General features: G+C 39.3%; 2 protein-coding genes across 6 annotated transcripts in view; one reads left to right on the top strand and one right to left on the bottom strand.

Moving 5' to 3' along the window:
* The window catches only part of PTCH1 (patched 1), a 73,105-nt gene that overhangs the window by 19,908 nt on the left and 33,774 nt on the right, over positions 1 to 19,423 (top strand). For 3 of the 4 annotated variants that reach the window (XR_004420846.1, XM_033086310.1, XM_033086308.2), the window contains exons 3-12: positions 9,836 to 10,025; positions 11,342 to 11,411; positions 11,525 to 11,616; positions 13,034 to 13,232; positions 13,872 to 13,993; positions 15,257 to 15,404; positions 16,226 to 16,357; positions 16,658 to 16,813; positions 17,421 to 17,519; positions 18,769 to 18,894. Coding sequence is in view for 3 of the 4 variants with exons in the window: in XM_033086310.1 (XP_032942201.1) it covers positions 9,836 to 10,025; positions 11,342 to 11,411; positions 11,525 to 11,616; positions 13,034 to 13,232; positions 13,872 to 13,993; positions 15,257 to 15,404; positions 16,226 to 16,357; positions 16,658 to 16,813; positions 17,421 to 17,519; positions 18,769 to 18,894 (1,334 nt within the window). In the remaining variant the exon portion in view is untranslated. The remainder of the gene's footprint in view (positions 1 to 9,835; positions 10,026 to 11,341; positions 11,412 to 11,524; positions 11,617 to 13,033; positions 13,233 to 13,871; positions 13,994 to 15,256; positions 15,405 to 16,225; positions 16,358 to 16,657; positions 16,814 to 17,420; positions 17,520 to 18,768; positions 18,895 to 19,423) is intronic. The other variant, XM_033086309.1, reaches the window with a different exon arrangement.
* The window catches only part of LOC117011070 (aminopeptidase O (putative)), a 386,126-nt gene continuing 373,622 nt past the window's right edge, over positions 6,920 to 19,423 (bottom strand). For both annotated transcript variants that reach the window (XR_004420849.1, XR_004420847.1), the window contains one exon: positions 6,920 to 8,660. The gene's annotated coding sequence lies outside the window, so the exon portion shown is untranslated. The remainder of the gene's footprint in view (positions 8,661 to 19,423) is intronic.

The raw sequence follows: 19,423 nt of genomic DNA, 5'->3' as shown, positions 1-19,423 counted from the left end.
CCCAGGTTCCTCCCACCTCCTAAACCACTAAATTCTTTATAAATTAAAAATGACTAATACAGGTTTCTTGTTTTAAAGGAACGCAGCGTTGAAGGGTACACATCTTTTTAAGCATTTGAGGGGGAAATCTGTAAATCTTTTTGTTGCTGTAAACTGTTCATTCATATATTTCATTTGAAATTTCCTCCTTCCCCGTGAGCACCCCCCCCGCCCTCACCCCCTTTTTGTATTTTTTGTAGCCGGCTATAAGGAGTGGTGGTGTTGACAGAATATAGTTCACACCACACTGACCTTGTGATGAAACTTCCTCACGGCCGCAGGGGGTCCTTATGAATCGGCCCCTAATCCAGCTAATCCCGCTCGCAACAAAATCGTGAAAGTGGCTCCCAGCGATGTGTGTTTCCCTCGCAGATGCCGCGGGAAGGAGCGGCGTTGGGAACGCACCAGCGCCTCGGGGCCTTTTGTGCGCGGCCCCCCGGGCAGGAGGGTCCCGGCGGGGCAGGGCAGGGGCCGGCTCCTGGCGGGGCTCCCGGCGGGATCCCGCCGTGTGCCCCCGCGGGGCGGCTCCGCTCGGCCTCCTCCCGCCCTAGAGCTGGCAGCGCCGCCCGTCCGGAGGGAGCGGACCTCCGCACTGGGCTCCGTCCTGAGGCACCCCCGGCACGGCCACAGTGGCTCAAAGCAGAAGACAGAAGCCATGCTGAGAGCTGTGCTTTTTTGTTCGGCCTTTTCCCCCCGACCTTTCCTGCTTCAGCGTAAACCTGGCCATATGGTGGCACGCTCAGTGTCTGACGGGAGTCTCTGAGAGCATCCTGCACAAAGTGAGACGCGCTCCGTCCTGCTCGCTGTGAATGGCGAGCGAGTGATGAAAAATGGGCCTCCTGACAGATGCAGCGCGGCCTCGGGAGCTGGTGGCCAGCAAGAAATATCGAGGTGGGGGAAGCTGTGACAGGCAGCAGGTTCGGTGCTGGGGGGAGCGCTGACCTGACCTGATTGTGTCCAACAGTGAGAGCAGTTCTGCTTCAGTGCAAAGCCATTCAAAAGGAAGCTGCTTAGGCAACAACAGATGGTACTGCAAGCAGCTGGTAGGGAATAATTGAAAGGAACTGTACCCTGTGTCGTAACATGCTCATTCCTTTAATTTTTCTGTTAGTTTTGTCATCTCCTAAAAGTGCTATTTAGGAAATTATATCCCCTAAAAAGTTCTGGATGGTATTTGCATCTGTTTACACTGCTGTTTGCTGTTCCTTTGAAAAAAATTGCATTCAAATTTTCTGCTGCTCCATGTACAGATGAAATTTGTGCTATCCCAGGAGTACAGATGAAAAGACCTAAAAATGCTGTGTTTAACCACACAGGAAAACAATTACATATTTGAGGAAAGGGCACTGAGAGGTTAAATGAAAAGTTTGGCCTAGAGGAAAGCTGACTGCTGTGGAACAACACAGCAAATTGTTTGTAACATATTACCCGGCAGAAGCTCTTATTCAACCTAACTTAAAGAAATTATAGTCAGCTGTTTTGAACTCCTTAGCTTTAGACCTTGAAGCCCTCACATACCCTTCTCAGCAGAACTCCTCTAAACTTTGCTACTTCCAGGTACAATTGAGGATTTTTGCCTGTTATGAAGTGTGCTTGGCTGTTATCTTAAATGACTGAAGAATAAAAATTCAGCTTGCTTCTTGTGGGGTATATACTGTTATGTAACCATGAACTGTTTTGCAGTAATCTGTACTAGCTGCTGAAGGCAGTCTCCTTGATTCCTAGGAAAAAATGGAGTCTAAGACACTTTTGCTACTTGAGCCATAAAATTCGGTGTCTGGGCTTCTCCACTGAAAGCTGTGGTTTAGTTGTGACTTGAAGGGACCAGGTCTTTGGAAGGAAGGATAGTTTGCTCTCCATGGCCATTCATTCCTTTCTTTGTTGGGTTGGTCAACAGGGATGCCCGTTGTGACAGTGCTATTCTATAATGTGGACACCTGCCCCATAAAAAATGGACTGAGACCACCAACTCATTTCACATAAGTTAGCAAACAGCTGTCAGATGGTAAACAACTTGTGGTCACTATTGTTCCTAGCTGGATTAGAAACAGTGACCCCAGAGGTGAACAGCTCATATCCTGTTACTAAGGACATGTGTCGCAGCTCAGTAAAGCAGCCACTGCATTTTATGTTTAATTGAAAAGTTTGAATTGCAAGTACCAGTTTTGTACATTGTGTGTTTCAAAGCTGGTTGCGTGTTGGTTTTGCTTTCTTTTTTAAAGTTTGTACTGTTTAATTTGTTCATTTTGATTTGCTGTTTTTTCCCTTGCACTTTTCCAATCTCTCCACCAACAAGAAAGCAAAATGTGTCTTTTTCTTTAGCAACCTATATGTTTTACCCAATCAGAAAGAATATTTTTCTGCCTATAGGCAATATAGATATATACATGTAAAACCAGCTTTTAGCTGATTTTTAGAAAGAAAAGCTTTTAAAATTTTAACTCCTAAAATTGCAAGGAAGATCTCCCACTATAAGCAGTGGCAGCTGTTGTTGGGCTGTCTTCCTCAGTATTCAGACTGCTTTGTATCCTTGTCACAGCTCTAAAGTTTATCATACTGAGACAGAATGAAAAGGCAACTTTGATGTGTGTTTTTATTTTTGCTATTCATAATTGTGCCAGCATTAGCAAAATTTGTAACAGCAATACTGGAGTCATCCCCAGCATGTGTAAGGAGTAACTTAATGCATATCATATGATGACTTGAGAGATAAAAAGCAACCTTTTGAAGTGCATTGTTGTTGGGTGGTTTTTTGTTAGCTTTTTTTTTTTTTTTGCATTTGTAGGTTTTTATCTTTGCCTTTTTTTAAAATCCCGCCGCTCTCCCTACCACCCCATTTTAAAGTAAAAATTAAGAACCTGATGTTTTCTTGTTCTCAGTGTGATAGAAATGGTTGAGATGGCCGTATTGCTTTTACAATATCCTAAAATCTTTGGCACTAAAGAGATACTGATATTGGTTATATCTTCTCTTTGGGATCTGATCTTCTCTTTGGGTTCTACGTGGTGTCCTTTTGTTGGAAAATGTAATCAGGGAGAAGGGTAATTGTAGTGTCCACCTGATGGTTGAGTGCAGGCTGTTGTAACTGGGCATGCACAACAACTGCTCCATGTGTGCTGTACAGATGAAGAAGTGTGTATTCAGCAAATGCTGTGCAAGAAAACCTAGACAGATGCAGCATGCAATTTCTGACTGCAGTGCCGTGCTGGCACAGATCATGTCAAGTTACGTGATTAATATGATATTTTTTTATTGAGCTGCTGCGCAACCCGCTGAATGACCATGTAATCTCTTTAAGACACTGATTGTTAACCAATCAACTGTGTTCTTGCTCATGTAAGCTCACTGTTTCTCAACAGATTCTTTTGCTAGGTCAGTTTCATTCACTTTCTGTGAAGTCTTTAGTTTGCATTTTTATAATATAATCCTGATGGATTTATGAGAGCCATCCTTAGCATCATTAGATACATTATCACATGCATGATATATAGTATCCCAGACAACTTAATACATTCAGAGATCAACCATGTAAACCAATAGCAATTGTGACTCTACAAGCAGAAAGCATTTTGAAAGTTTTAAAGAAGTGGATATTCCAACCAGTCCTATTTCTGCTACTGACTAAACTTGGACCTCCAGAAGGTGTTTTGCACTTTCTCCCAGCAAATGGCTTTGCCTGTCAGGCCCAGAGAATGGTAATTCTGGGGAAGGTGCTGTCTTCCCTGCTCTTCTGTCAGGATGCTGACTAAAACTGTCTGTGTGCAGAAAAACTATATTCTGTTACTGACAAAGAGCAGCACCAGACAAGCTCAAACATCCGAGAGAACATGGAAGACAGAACTCCCTAGAGAGCAACAAGAAGCTTTAAATCAAAAGGCCATTATTTTTCTGTGCCCAGTAAGAGACAGGATTGTATTCATATCTGCCGTAGAACTTCAACTCTTTATATCAGTTTCTTTGTAGGGGGTTTCAGTCCTGTGTAAATAGTATTTGACTACAGTGGTTTTTTCTCATGAAGTCTGTGTTCTTTATCAGTAAAAACAAGATTGTCACTGGTGCCATTAGGTACTGCTTTCTGCTCTGTGGTGGGTGTGAGTGCTTGTGACCTGGTACCCGGTTAGGGTGGGGAGGCAGAGCTGTGTCTCACTGGCTTATCTATGTTCCATTATGATGGACTGAAACTAGCTTCATTGCTTACTGTTTAAGTAACACTTGTGTACATGTGTTACAGAGATGCACAGGGGAGCAGCACTCCATGAGGAAGTGGGGTAGAAGAAAGCCCATAATGGCAGTCAAAACTGAGGGAGGTGGGCTGTGCAGGGTGTCAGATATGAAGTCCCTTTCTGGTTCCCATCCTGGCAGAGAGAGGAGGCTGAGGGTGCTGAAGGGTGAGAAGGCAGGATGGAGGTGGGATGTCTGTTCTCCGTGTAAATCTGGCATCTTTCTCTGTACACTGCTGCTTTTTGGGCTGGGTAGTGAAGGCTGAGATGCAGGTGAACACATTGGAATATTATTCAGTCTTTGTATGTGGTCACTGAGTTGTAAGGGGCTTTTATCTCCTATACCTCCTGTTGTAGTGATAACAACTATTGTGAATTGCAGAGGTTCCCTGCCTTGGCTATTGCTCAGACCATAAAGTAAGCACTGCAAAGGATACTTATCCATACATGTGACTTATCAAAAAGGTGAGCATCTTTTGAAGGCATAAAATAAAACCATTTTTTGTGTGAGATGTCTATGACTACTAGAGGTATGATTCTATTGCTTTGAGTTGTCAGTGCCAAATGTTGCTGAATTGCTCTAGTGCTACACATTTACGGTCCTGAAAAGCAATGTGGTGGTGAAGGTGGTGTTGATCAAAAAAAGCAGAACTGTCTCTGCCCTTCAGGTGCTTAAATGGAAACACCCTGAGGCCCATAGTCTTCAGAAGGGAGGTTCTCCAGAAAATTCTGTTAATGTGCCTAAAATTTGTCCTAGAACTTTGGCTCCAAAACCAGTAGTTTCCAAAAGGAAACTTGGCTTTGGTTTCTCAAAGTCTGTCCCCCACATTGGTAGACAAGCATTTTTATCCCAAATGTTTGTCTCTCAGGAATGTTCTTTTTTAGAGAAAGCTTGCTGTCTGCTAAGCTACTGGTTGCGTGGTTGAGCACAAGGTAACTATTGAATGGTTAATAGAGGTAGTGTTCGTGTCCAAGAAAAATAAAGAAACCTCGGGCTATGTGATGCAATTCCAGAAACCTGAAATGGAACATTGTAAGACACCCTGAAAAATAACTATTTCATGCCTTTAGAGCCACTGGACAGTGAATTAATAAGCAGTGATTTCTGGCTGTCATTCATGGTTTGATCTAGCATTGATCTCTAAGCGTGATAGAAGTCAAATTTGCTCCTCAGACTACTTAGTGTGGAAGGGACTGCAGTGGTGGATTCCAGACTTCTTTGTAAACATGTTAATACAATTCCATGTAAATTTTGACTTTGGTTGTGAGAAAGGTCTAGGTTAGACTGACATTCTCAGTGGAAATGAGCACATGAGCTGAATGACATAGTAACTTCAAAATGGGTACTAAGTCAGTGGAAGGAAATGTGTCAAAAATTGTGCCAGTGAAAACAAATAGTCTCATTCTTAGGTCATTGAAGGGTGCATCAGTGTTATGCTCCAGTCTTAGTGCAGATGTACACCAGAGACACGCAGTTTTGGTTTTCTGGTGTACTGAAGCTTTTTAAGGTGTGATGACTGAAACACTGGGACTGTGACCCCAGTGTTGGGATCTAGAGCCTTTCACCTACAGGTTCAGGTCTGCCTCAAGGATGCCTGAAACTTCTTATAACCTGACAACTCTTGGGGGAGGGAGACACTGGTCCTTACATGGTTCTTAGCAGCCCAACATCCACAGTAGCAATTACTGCTGACCTCAGGCCCTTCAAAAGGGCAAAGAATTACCTTGAGCAGCTTCTGTTCCAGTTGGTGGGGAGGCTCAGGAGGAACAGCAGTGTGTTTCGTGGTATGGGATAATGTCTTGCTCAAGGCAGATCTGAAGTGTTCTGGCAGAGAGTTAAGAGGGAAGCCTGTGGATATCAGAAAGGTGGGAAGGGGAAGATGCTTTCCTCTTCTCTGGAAAAACAACTTTTTAACAATAACTAATCCTCAGCCATAGAGATGCTGTCAGTTACACTGTTTCATGTTGAGCAATGGCCTGCAAATACATCCTGGAGGATTAGAAATGGATACATTAAATGCTAAATAATGCCAGGATGCTGGTGTTACTGCTTTGCTGTTTGTCTTGTGGTTTTTTTGTTTTTGTTTTGTTGTTGGTGGTTTTTTTGTTGTTTGTAAAAAATAAATTGTAACTAAATCATACGGATGGCATGGTATCTCATTTTTAGTAGGCCGACACCATGACACTGCTCAAAGGGTAGTGTACAAGCATTGTGTTACCTCTAGCTGTGAGCATTGCCCTGCTACTTAAATCAAATTCGGATTATGGGATTTTTTGCCATTACCTCGGCCATCTCAGTACTTAATCATAAGGAATCGTGTAATAGAAGACTAGAATGCCATCAAGTGGCTTTTGGTATATCAAGAAAGGACATGTGATATGTGGACTTTTTTCATCAGAATATTTAAGTGAGATGGTTCTGTCTTTGATATGAAACGGAATTGGAAGTATGTATGCCACGCATAAAATTTCTATTAGTAGTATTTTGAGTGTAAAATGTTACTGTCACCAAACATGAAAAAACAGAATCCATAAAGGAAAACCATGAAACACCAGCATTTTGTCCATTGATTTGATCATATATTACATTATATTGTTCATTCTATGGTATAGAAATACTATCATGAGTAGAATGACTTTTTTTTTTTTTTTTTTTTTTTAAACAAGTGTAAGGAATTACTTTTCTGCAGAGTGTGAGTCTTGCCAGTAGTATATATCCAGCACAGTGAGGCCAGAGGCATCAGGTACATTTCCATGACATTTTTAGTGGATTCTCTCCTAGGTTTTTGCACTACTTGTGGATAATCTGGGGGACAACAAAAAAAAAAAGGCAACAAGAGGCTTGATTTTAAAATAATGCATGTTCAGCTAATTGGGCTGATTGTGTAGGTTGAAGATATGTGAGTATGGCAACCGCCAGTGATCTTTGCAAACTTTTAATTGAAATAAATTGAAGCATAACTGGTAGAACTTCTGCTATTTCGTTTTTTCCTTCCCTTTTGCTTCCTTTTACTTCTAATATGTTGAAAGACCATTGATGTGTCCACTTGTTTCTGGTTGGTCCATATGTTTTAATGAAACCTGAACTTGCAGACGAAAGTTCTGTCGATGTATATTTATGAATTATTTTGTTCCTGACTGATACTTTATACATTGTATAAAATATTTGCAATATTTGGAGTTACTTTTACTATGTTTGGCTGAAGAAGTGTAGATAATGGACCCATCAAAGGAATAGTTAAATGGTGTAATGCCTTAAGAAGAATGTGAAGCAGATCTGCTGCTGAGTTCTGGAATCTGTACTCAGCTTCTTGGGTGGTTGTGCTACTCCTGGTTGAAATGTTAGAAAGGGAAAAAACAGCTTCTGTTCTGATGACTGACTTGCATGATGCAGTTTTGATTAGCTAGATCTGCCTTGTTCAGTGAAGTTAACGTAGTTTGACAGGACCTTGATTAGGAAGCGATCATCTCTGTTGATAGTAAACAGTTGGTCACTTTCAGCAGAGATGGGTATGACCCTCTTTGTCTTGCATGAAGTATGATTTGTTGGTTCAAGTTCTGGTTAAATTCAAAAGGAAAGTGTGGCTGGAATGGGAACAGAAGTTTATGGTAGACCCCACAGTCCTCATAACATTGGGACTTTATTGTCTTGACTGGCATTGAGAGACAAAAGAGGGAGAGAGTAGTTTTGCCTTTGAAGCACTTGCATTGTAAAGGGTTGTGAAAGAAAGATCTGGTTACAAGACATTCAGAGGAGGACAACTCTGCTTCCATATTTCCCACATTCCTGAAAGATGAATTAAAATTCAAATATCAAGGACTACTGATTGGTGGAATACTGTGGAAAGACAGCAGTGAGCATAAACATGGGGCTGATGAATGAAAATATTTTTAGAGTTTAAATCTTGATAAGAATTAGCAATAGCTTTTTGCTACCATGCAAATGCAATCTCAGTGATAGCAAGTCCTGTCCTGTCACTGTAGTAGGAGTGATGTTAAAAAGTTCCAAAGGGACTCTAGGTAAAAGGTTGTACTTAGATTATTTTGTTTTGTTACTGTGTGTTAGTCTCTGTTCCATGGTATAAAGGAAGTAATCCCACATGTGACAGGCTGAAAAAAAAATGGGTGTGTTGTGGAAACACTTATTTCTTCAAAGAATTATTGAATAAGAAATTAAGCAAATGCTTCGTGCCAGAATGTCTGTATGGTTTAATTGTTGAGGGTCTTATTCTGACAGCTTCATGCATGCAGGGGCCCAGCTTCTTACCTGGTGGTCGTTTTAGCCCCAGGGGTGTTACGGGTGGGTTGAGGGCCCATGTGATTGAAAAAGTATGTCCCAGGCTCAGAAATATCATCTCCCATTCTGCCAACTGGTTATGGATCAGTCTTCTGTTATATAAACTAGGAAGAAATAGAAATATGTGCTTAATTTCTGTTCACACTGTTGTAGAACTAAAGTTTGGCAGTAATTCAGATCACCAGTGTTAAGCTTACTAGGACTGAGAAAAATGCAACAAATTAGACCAGATCTGTAGCTTGGATTTACATTCTTGTCCTCCTCATCTGGATGTGGTCTTGATTCAGCTAATAGGCTGAATTAATTGACATTGCCTCCCACATGCATTGGCTAGGGAGACTACAGAGGAGGTTACATGAAGTATATGAACTCAAACTGACTGGGGTTTTTGTAGAAGGGAAGACAGTTTTTCATTCTTATGCAATGTTTTCTGTAAAGGCAAATTGTGTATGGCTCTCTCTAGAGCCTGTTGACTCTGCAGTCTCCCTCTGCCTCTTTTCTTTTTTTTTTCCCTGTCTTTTTATTCCCCCCACCATGTTTTAATATGGAGCACACCGTTTGGCTCATGTGGGTTTAGAAACAGATGTTGCACATGAACAATCTCCTGCATCTCAGCATGTTAAGCCAGGTACTGGACCACTGGGGTAAATTAGCTGTAGACAGACGTTTCGGCTACACTCAAACTGCATTTCTTTATATGACCTTGGCATTTTTTCTTTTTTTATATAAAGCTGAAAGAAATACTTCTGCTCACTTACTCTTTCCCTTCTCCTTTTTTTTTTGTGTTTTTTTTTTTAAATCAAAGAGAAACATTTGCCTTCTATCTTTGCCAAATTATTTAGTAGAAGAGTGTAAATTAAAGCCATTTATGTTGAAATGTGCTTTTGGAACAGACTGTTTATATAAGTGTAAGAAAATGTAGCAGTATTTCTTCTGGTCTGCCAGGTAAAGTTTTTCCTTTTTTCTTTCTTTTTTTTTTTTTTTTTTAATTTTTATACGTGGAATATTGGTTATAATGTAGAAAAAACAGAGGCTCCAGTTTATGCATCAATGTTTCAGTATAGTAGCAGTAAAGGTATTGTGGTGAGGAATGTGGGAGTTCTTCCAGACATACTAAAAGCTGTTCTTAGTTCAAGAGTTAACACTATGATCAGTTTGAGAAAGAATGGGCCCTGCACACAGACAGGGTTTTCTGACTGGAGAGTGCTCATCAAGAGAATGCAGAAGAAGCAAGTATTGGTTACTGGCTAATGCAAAGTGCCTAATATTTATCCATCAGTTGGTGGACGAGTGAGTCGGGAGTTAAATTACACGCGGCAGAAGATTGGAGAAGAGGCCATGTTCAATCCCCAGCTCATGATCCAGACTCCACAGGAAGATGGTGCTAATGTACTAACAACAGAAGCACTCCGACAGCACCTTGAGTCTGCACTTCAGGCCAGCAGAGTACATGTCTATATGTACAACAGGTGAGGGGAAAATGCAAAATTTACTTTATCATATATAGCAGCTGAAAAATAGATGCATGCTTTCTGCAATGTGTTTTTAAATGACAGTTAGCAGTTCTTTCCCTCAGGGCTATGTTTTTGATTTGAGTGTCACTGGTTTCTGATAACTTGATGCTGTGACATGATAGCAGCAATAAATTGGCATTTAACAAGTAAGATGGGATAAGTGGTGTTGGAAGGGATTCTGAGAGCACCCATGTGAGGTGAGCTACAGCATGCAGCATTTCTTTAGCTAAAGGAATGATGTCTGTGGTCTTAAACATAGAACCTTATGGATAGGATTCCTAACATTGAAAATCCTTCCATATTAGAGTTAGATTCACTTGCTGGTATTCTAATGAGGTACATAATGGCTGTGAACAGTGGCACAGTCTAGTGTTCTTCCAATAGTTTGTCTGTAAAGGGAAATGCAGATGTGTTGGAAATGTCAGCAGGTGGAGTAAACTGTTTAATAGCAAAGACAACGGAGTGTGCTTTAAACAGTGTCTATGTCCCATGTACTGATGGTTGGGAGTTGTGTGCTGCCCAACAGAAAAATAATAATGGTGCACTTCAGCAAGGTACCAGCACAGGGCTAGGATGTCACCCCGAAAAAATGGTTCCTCCAGGGTTACTACTACTGCTACAGAGTGATGTGCCTAGGAGCCTTGCCTGTGAGGCACAAAACTCCCTGTCTTTCAGCAGATCTTTTCAGCACACCCAGATGGTTCCAGCATGAGCTACTGCTAAGGCTCTAATTGTCTTTTACATAGTTTGTTCCCTAAGTCATTAGAAGCCATGGTAGTAGAAGTTATGATACAGCTGAAATAGGAAGGCAGGAGTCTTAATGGTTTATTTTTTCCTGCATGTCTTGGTCAGTTGGCTATATTTGAGTCCTCTGAGCTGGAAGTGGCTTTTCTCTTACTAGTGTCACTCACTGATATCTTAAGTCACAAGCAGTCTCATGTAAATGAGACTGACAAAAATACAGAATGTGTTTTTGTCCCATTGTGTTGACTAGTTTGTACATACAAAAGCTCCTTCCTTATTTTGAGTGCATTTTCCAGAGAATATGGAAACAACTGAAATAAGGGTAAAGAAAGGCTTTTTTTTGGGGGGGGGCGGGTTGAGATCTAGTGTATCTGTTTTTAAGAACATCTGCTGTACTCAGTGATTTGCTACTTCAGGCCAGTGTGTGTATATGAGTCACACTTTTTAAAGTCTGTTACATATATTTTCAAAATAAGTTCTCAGTAATTGTGCAAGAAGAAAATATTTGTCCCTCATATTTCTTACAGACAGTGGAAATTGGAACATTTATGTTACAAATCAGGAGAACTCATCACAGAAGCAGGTTACATGGACCAGGTATGTGTAGCAGGCATTTAATTACAAGGTTTGTGTATTTTCATGATTCAGCTTATGCTGCTTTGATTATATTCTAGTGTGACTAGTGATTTTCCTCTTTCTGATTTTGACAGATCATAGAATATCTTTATCCTTGCTTAATTATCACTCCTTTGGACTGCTTCTGGGAGGGAGCAAAGCTACAGTCAGGAACTGCCTATCTATTGTAAGGAATTTTTTTTTATAACTTTCTGGTCTGACTGTTTTTAATTGTATATCTGTGTACAACCTTTCAGTTGCATTTCCATTGTGTATTCAGATTCTAATTTAACAATAAAAAGTGTAGTGTCTCTTAGTGTCTCTATATTGAAAAAACTGCATGGATTTTTTTTTAATTTAGCACAAAGATTACCTGTTTATATGAGATTATTTGTTAACCTCAATTTCAGTAATCTGTTATTTTTCCTGTGCTGCTAGCATGCAAATTAAAATGTAAATTCTGAATTGAAGTTTTAAGAATTTTATGCTTTGCTTTTTTTTTGCCCTAGAACAAAGTTGTTTCTGGTGGTTTTTTTTTCCCCATAAAATACAAAAACATTGGTTGTCTGGGAATTTTAGACCTAAGAAAATGTCTTGGGTTGATTCCCAGGTCTTCCTGAGGAATAAAGAACAAATCCTTTGCTTCAGAGACCGTTAAAGAAACCATATAGTGTCTTTTATGGGTGGTTTCTCACAGTTTACAAGTGTGATATTAGATGCCCTGAATTCTTTAAAGAGTTAATTGTTAATCTGTGCAGGCATTTTCTGTTAATTATGCAAGAGTTAGCATTTGAGTTATTGTTTCTGTCCTGGTTTGCATGTCTCTGCAAAAGCAATTTGCAATGGCCATCTCCTAACCTTTAGTGTACAGTTTTAGATGGGGAAATAAGGGGGTTTGTGTTTTCTGGTTGGGAGATTCAGAATAATGACTTAAGCCTGGTTAAGCAGATACAGTGTGGTTTGAACTACAGAATAAGGCAGTCAAAAGCCTTTCTGGTCTGTCAACATCACAAATTCAGAAGTGGGGGGTGGGAGATGTGACAGTGATAGTGGTGACAGCCATGGTAGCAGGAAGGCTTGATGGCTGATAGTCAAGCTGCCAGGGCATTTGAAGGAGCACAGTATTGTTACAGATAAACAAAGATCAGTTATATTGATTGATTACATTTGCAAGATGATTATTAGACTAGCAAGAAGTAATCTGATACTATGAGAGAGGCTTTCTTTTCTCAGCCCCTCTCTTGTGTTCGTCTCCCCTCCCCCTAATTCTTTGAAGCAGCAGTTGGCTGCTTTCTTGTTATTTAGGTTCTTGATAATTTGTTTTGTTTTGTTTGTAAGTGAAAGTATTTTTAACCGGTTTTATAAAACAGCTTTGTAAGAACCAAGTATTTTTGTTGAAATTACAACTGGGCTGCAAGAAAAGTACATAAACAAATCTAATTAAAACATGCCTTGCATTTTATGAAACAGCCTTACCAGAAAAGGTTTTAGCTTATAGCAGAAACTAACTCAGTTATTTGTTCAAATACGAATTTTAAAGTATTTACTTCAGAACTTCTTTTGTCTTTTTTCTATGTTTCTTTTTCTCCTGGTTGTTCTTGCAGAGGGAAGCCTCCTTTGCAGTGGATCAACTTTGACCCCTTAGAATTCTTGGAAGAGTTAAAGAAAATAAACTACCAAGTGGAGAGCTGGGAAGAAATGCTGAATAAAGCGGAGGTTGGTCATGGTTATATGGATCGACCCTGCCTGAATCCTGCTGATCCCGATTGCCCAATCACAGCTCCCAATAAAAATTCCACCAAAGTAAGTTTGCTTGTCCTTGTGCATGTCTTTTCAAGGGAGGCTGGGGGGTGGGGAAGTTTGGGGGGAAGGTCAAACAGAATAGAAGAAAGTACCATTTTCTTCCAAGCAATATATAGTTTGTATTCTGCCATGATGTCATTTTTCTCTTACCCACTGTTAGCTCACAGTCATGGATTTTTGCCTCGTTGTGTGATGCAATGCTTAATCTTGTGCATTTAGAGTGCAAGTACAGTTGTCAGCTGTGGCTGTGGCACTGCTGTGATGTAGCATTTCAGCAAACTCATGCCTCAGACAGACAATAGTCACTGCTGGAACACAGCTGCTGCTGCATCCCCATGCCATGCAGAAAAGCATTTCCTCAAGTAGCGCAAATTTTGTTGATTTTCATGATGAATTTGAAGTCATGAACCCTGAATTTATATATTCCTTTATCAGTCACATTAGACTTTGGAGAAATTGCCATCTAGTCAACAAGCATCCAGGGGATTTCTTAACTTGATTTGTTGAATGGCTTTCTTCTGGTAGGCTACCCAGATAGTGTTTGACATCCATGATTCTAGTTCATTGGGTTCTGAATTAAGGTATGAATTTGTCTAAAGTTATGAAACCTATTAACTGCTTCTTTATAACTTTTTCTAGCCTCTAGATGTAGCCCTTGTTTTGAGTGGTGGATGCTATGGACTATCAAGAAAATACATGCATTGGCAGGAGGAACTGATTATAGGTGGTACAGTCAAGAACAGTTCTGGTAAACTTGTCAGGTAAAAAAAAATATTTAAAGAAAATGTCAGTTTTAATTTGCTGGGGTTTGTTCTTTGGGACACAATAGGAGGATGATACAAACTCTATAGCCCTTCACGTGTATTACAGATTTCACTTTAGGGTGACGCGTCTCAAAAGAGCAGAATTTGAAAGAATGCTTTGGCTGTTGTTTAAACTTAAGGTGGTATCATCATTTCCTACTTCTAACCTCAGAATGATGGTGTATGTCACTCAGAAAGAAAGCCCTTTACTGCCAGATTTTGTTTAGAATGTATGTATAAAGCATTGAACAGTGTGTAAAGCACTGAACACCTTTGATCACATTTTGAAATACGATCAAAGGAAAAAGGAAGAAAAATAATATGAGTAATGTACTCACTCATTTGGCTTCTCTCAGAATTCTAAAATATCCTCTGAATGTTTTATTCAGGGTCAATGCAGAGAATAGTCTACTTTCATGTGCCTATATTGTTAATACAGCTTTGAATAGTAAAACAAACTCAAACCTTTTGTTTTAGACTTCTGAATGAACACGTAGAACACTGGACTTTAGTTGGGTATAAAACTGTGTAATTGACTGTTCTGAAAAATGCCATACTAAACAAAATGAAGCATAATTTTTCCAGACAACTTTTAACCTTTTTAGCATTTGCACAATACATTGATAAGTCTCTCAAGAAAGAGCCAAGTAAGGCACTTTTCTATTGAAACAGAAAATGGTTCCTTCTAGTTAATAAGAGCTTCTAAAATTGTTGGATGGAGTTGCATACTGTGGAAATTCAGGATGGGTTGCCTTTGTTTACTCCACAGCTTATTAGGCACGAAGAGTTTAATCTACTGCTTCTCTCCCAGGGATGAAAAAGACCAAGGTCTTCAAATGATATTTTGCCAGCATTTACCAGACTTCATAGAAATAACTGTTCCTGTGGCATCCTTACAGCAATCTGTCTTAACAAGCATGATCTTTATAACAGATTTGTAGGGTTATACTCTTTTCTCCTGAAACTAATCCTACTGAAAATGATGTCAAAACTCTTATTAACTTCAGTGAAAACAGATTTAGCCTCAATACATGAATGGAACAGTACAGCTGCACCAGATACTCAGCAGAATAATTATATTCTGTTCAATTTTAATACAAGCATGTGCCCTATAAAATCAAGAATTCAAGCAAGCTCCTGTTAGAATTACATTTGAGACTTCATGCCATGAAAATATTCAGTTTATGCCTCTTTCACCTCTCTCTTCTCTCCATGTCACAGTGCCCAGGCTTTGCAAACCATGTTTCAGTTAATGACCCCTAAGCAAATGTATGAACATTTCAAGGGGTATGAATATGTTTCACATATCAACTGGAATGAGGACAAGGCAGCAGCAATTCTGGAAGCCTGGCAGAGGATGTATGTTGAGGTAAAATTGAAAATAACTTTGATACTATACTATAAAGTCCTACTAAGATCTACTGCCTTCTGTCACAGTTTTTACAGTATTTCCTTAAGAAAGACACTTAAACCAGAACTGAGTTATTGCCTCCCCATTTTTAAGGGTTCTTTTGGGCGTTTGTTGGTTGTTTTTTTGTTTCTGTTTTTTGTTTTTTTTTTTTCCCCAGTAAGAAGCTGTTTGGTTATGAGAAGCCATAAAGGTTTTACTTTTTGCTGTCTGGGACAATTTTGCTTAGTTGAGGCTGAGAAGAAATCAAAGAACTATCTGAAATTTAAAAGCTTTTGGTTGGTGTGGTTATTCTAAAGGTGTCTGGAAAACATTAGCCAGCCATGGGCTGCTCTCTCAGCAGCAGCCCAGGTGGGGAGGGTGTATGACAATGCCTGCCCTCCGTGTCCCAAACCCTGCCCTCCTCTGTGCTCCTTCTGACCTCTGCAAAGGCCAGGCAGGGAGGGGCAAGGAGATGGCTGGCCTGGGGTTAAATGCAAAACTGGTACTGCATTGTGGATTTACAGGAAGGGGTTCAAATTAAGTGTTTGTAATGAGCTAGGCATGCAGTAAGCTTTCCTGAAGGGTGCAAATTCTGTCTCGTAATCAGCAGCTTGCCAGAAAAAATTCATGAAACACACTAGTGTCACATCAGTGTAATGTCTTTGTAGAGCTTGGGCTTTAGCAGGAGCATTGATTTCAGATGTGTGCTGTAGAAGATGGAAATGACTTCTTTTGACTAAATGACTAAAAGAAAAGGAAAATTTTTTTATTCACACAAAGTTTTATTTTTCTTTTTGTAGGTTGTTCATCAAAGTGTTGCACAAAACTCTACTCAGAAGGTGCTTTCCTTTACTACGACCACCCTGGATGACATATTGAAGTCATTTTCTGATGTCAGTGCTATCCGAGTAGCTAGTGGCTACTTACTAATGGTAATAAAATAAATCTATTTCATTTTCTTTGTTAGGTGAGCAAGGCTTAAAAATATACTTTATTGTTACCAGTTAGTAGTCCAGAGTATTTTACAAATATTTAAAATAAAAACTACACTTTGTAAACTTTACCTCAGGCTTCTAATCTGTTCCACTTTGTAACCTCTGTGACGTGCCTAACCTGATTAAAATTGTGTAAAGATCTGTTGGTGGGTGGGGAGAGACAGCTGTTTGAGAAGGATCCATTCTAATATTTTGGTTTCTTTTCCCCCAAATTCCCCTCCCTGCTCCTCTCCTTAGCTTGCCTATGCCTGTTTAACGATGCTGCGGTGGGACTGTGCCAAGTCTCAGGGTGCTGTGGGGCTGGCAGGAGTCTTGTTGGTTGCACTCTCTGTGGCTGCAGGATTGGGCCTCTGCTCATTGATTGGAATTTCCTTTAATGCCGCCACAACTCAGGTATTTAGAAGACACAAGTCTGCTGTTAAATTGCAAGTGCTTTGTTAATGAATGAACACAAGTGAATCTTAGGGAAATAAAGTGCTGAAAAACTATTTTGGCTCTAGATTTTTACTTGTGCCATTTTCCTGTTTCATAGCTTGTGCTGTGATAAATTAAATTATCATGCTGCCAAGTGGTATTGAGGAAAAAACCAGGTATTATGTAGTCTGTATAATTCTGTGTTGTTAGATTTTTCTTTGTCCCAGTACAAATGGAGGCATTCTAAGTACCTAAGGAGCTGCAGATTCAAATTTTCATCTGAATATACCAGGATGTTCAAATTCTGAAAATATTTTGAATGTAACTTGAAATATTTTCAGATATTTGTCGATCTAAAACTTGAATTACTTCTGGTGAGAATTTGTACCTGTATTTTAAGTTCCTCAGCTATATTCCAGAATAAAAGTTAATACCTGTATTGCATCCTTTCCGTTTTCATTTTACCCTTGGATTTGTGTAGAGTGTAATGTAAAAGTTGCTTTAATTAGCCATTTAATGGCTACCTGCATGGCAAATCACAAAACAACCTATTTGGGTTTTGTTTTGTTTTGTTTTTTTTCCCAAGGTTTTGCCTTTTCTTGCTCTTGGAGTTGGTGTAGATGATGTTTTCCTTCTGGCACATGCATTTAGTGAAACAGGACAGAATAAGAGAATTCCATTTGAGGTAATGACAAAATGGAGATTTGTGTGAAAATAAAAGATTTCATATAGGAACAGATAATCATATCCAGATTTAATCAGTGGAAGTTTTTTTTTTCTCAGAAGCTTTTCCTAGGGTCTAGAAATTCTTATTTCTGTCAAAATAGGAAATTATAGTAATTCATGTGGTCCTAGGGCATTTTTGAATGTTCACATTCTTGTTGGGTTTGGTTTTTTGGGTAGTGTCTTATGTTTATTTTGTCTTGAAATTTTAATTTATGATCTGTTACATAAATAATAACTTCCATAATCCAAATTCTGCCAAAAATTTCAGTGAAAGTTAATGCAAATTTAGAAGCAAACTCAAATAAGAATTTTGACAATTGAATGACAAAATTATTTCAATAAAAGCACACACAGGAGATAAGGGGAAAAGAAGACAGTTACTTACTTGCTATGGCCCTAAAATTGAGTTATTTTCTGTATTTTTCTCTTGCTTGTATTTTCTGAAGTTTATAATTGACCATGACATTTCAAAGCATAACATGTAACAGATAGGAAGTCTGTGTCATTATTTTATGATCCTTTACCTTGCTTTTAGTCTCAGTCTGAAGTTTCACATCCACAGTACATCCCATTTAAAACTAGTGTATATTTGCTGATTTTGTTTTGTACGAGTAGTCTTCCATGTGTTTTCTCCAGCTGGTTTTGCATGCAGGCAGTACAACCTCACTCTACTATAATCTCTGTCTACTTCATAATAGCCCATTGGGTTAGGAAAGGTTTGTGTGTTTATCTTGATTTCTTGGTGGGTTTTGTGTGTGGTTCCCTAGACTTGGGGGTATTCTTTTTGTTTGTTTTGTAACATATTTTTTCAAAATGTGTGCTATGTTATGCTTCTCTGCTGTTAATACATGCTTATTTTGTCTGAAAAACGAGAAAACCATGTGATTCCACTGGTAAAAATGAAATCCTTCTCAGCTGCAGATGTATTTGATGTGTTGTCAGTACCTGTTTAATTTTGTGTTCCGAAGCTAGAATCAACTCTAGTCATATTTTCTATCCTCAAAAAACTTGAGCACTTTATCTGTGTTGCTACTGAACAGTACACTTAGTGTGTAATTTTCTCACATACTCTCAAATAAAAATTTATATCCAGAATTCAATTGTAACAATTTTTCACTGCTACTGTGTTATCTCTGTAGCACGACCCCTTCATTTGCAGGACATCATCGTATTAGCTTGACTTTTAAGGTGCATTGTTTGTTTTGCAGGACAGAACGGGTGAATGTCTGAAGCGAACAGGAGCAAGTGTAGCCCTTACATCTATCAGCAATGTTACTGCTTTCTTTATGGCTGCCTTAATTCCTATTCCGGCTTTAAGAGCATTTTCACTCCAAGTAAGTTTATATCCTATTTCGTTAGCTCTTACTTCAACCACAGCTGAGTTGAAGGCAAAACCCAAGCTTATATGTAACTAGGAAGAAACAAATTTCTTCTTCCAGAAGAAGGATTTGTGTTCTGAAGTGAAGAGCAGTGTGCTCAGCAACAACTTAAACCTTTCATTCAAGGTTGTCCAGTTTGCTGCTCTTAAAAACTCCAAGTTTAATGACAGCACTACATATGCGTTTGTTTTTTAATAATTGCTGTGGCCCTTTTTACTGCCTTGCTCCCAGTAATTTTAGCAAACTTGGAGAAAACGTAAAGAATTTTGTGTTTCAGGTGGTTAGAGAGAAAATATGAATTTTGTGTGCTGAACCATGCATTGCTTGCTCTGCCTTTCTCTTTCTTCTTGAATTTGTTTGTGATAATATACCTTCAGAAATATGAAATATTTATGACTTTGGAGAAGGATTTCTTCTCAAAGTGGAGACTGAAGAAAGCTTTGGGAGTTTCTCCACAAGCAATTTATAGCACTATAGACCACTG

The sequence above is a fragment of the Catharus ustulatus genome, chromosome Z (genome assembly GCF_009819885.2).
Source record: "Catharus ustulatus isolate bCatUst1 chromosome Z, bCatUst1.pri.v2, whole genome shotgun sequence".
NCBI lineage: Eukaryota > Metazoa > Chordata > Aves > Passeriformes > Turdidae > Catharus > Catharus ustulatus.
The sequence above is the reverse complement of the archived record's forward strand: the minus strand, read 5'-3'. Positions and strand labels throughout refer to the sequence as shown.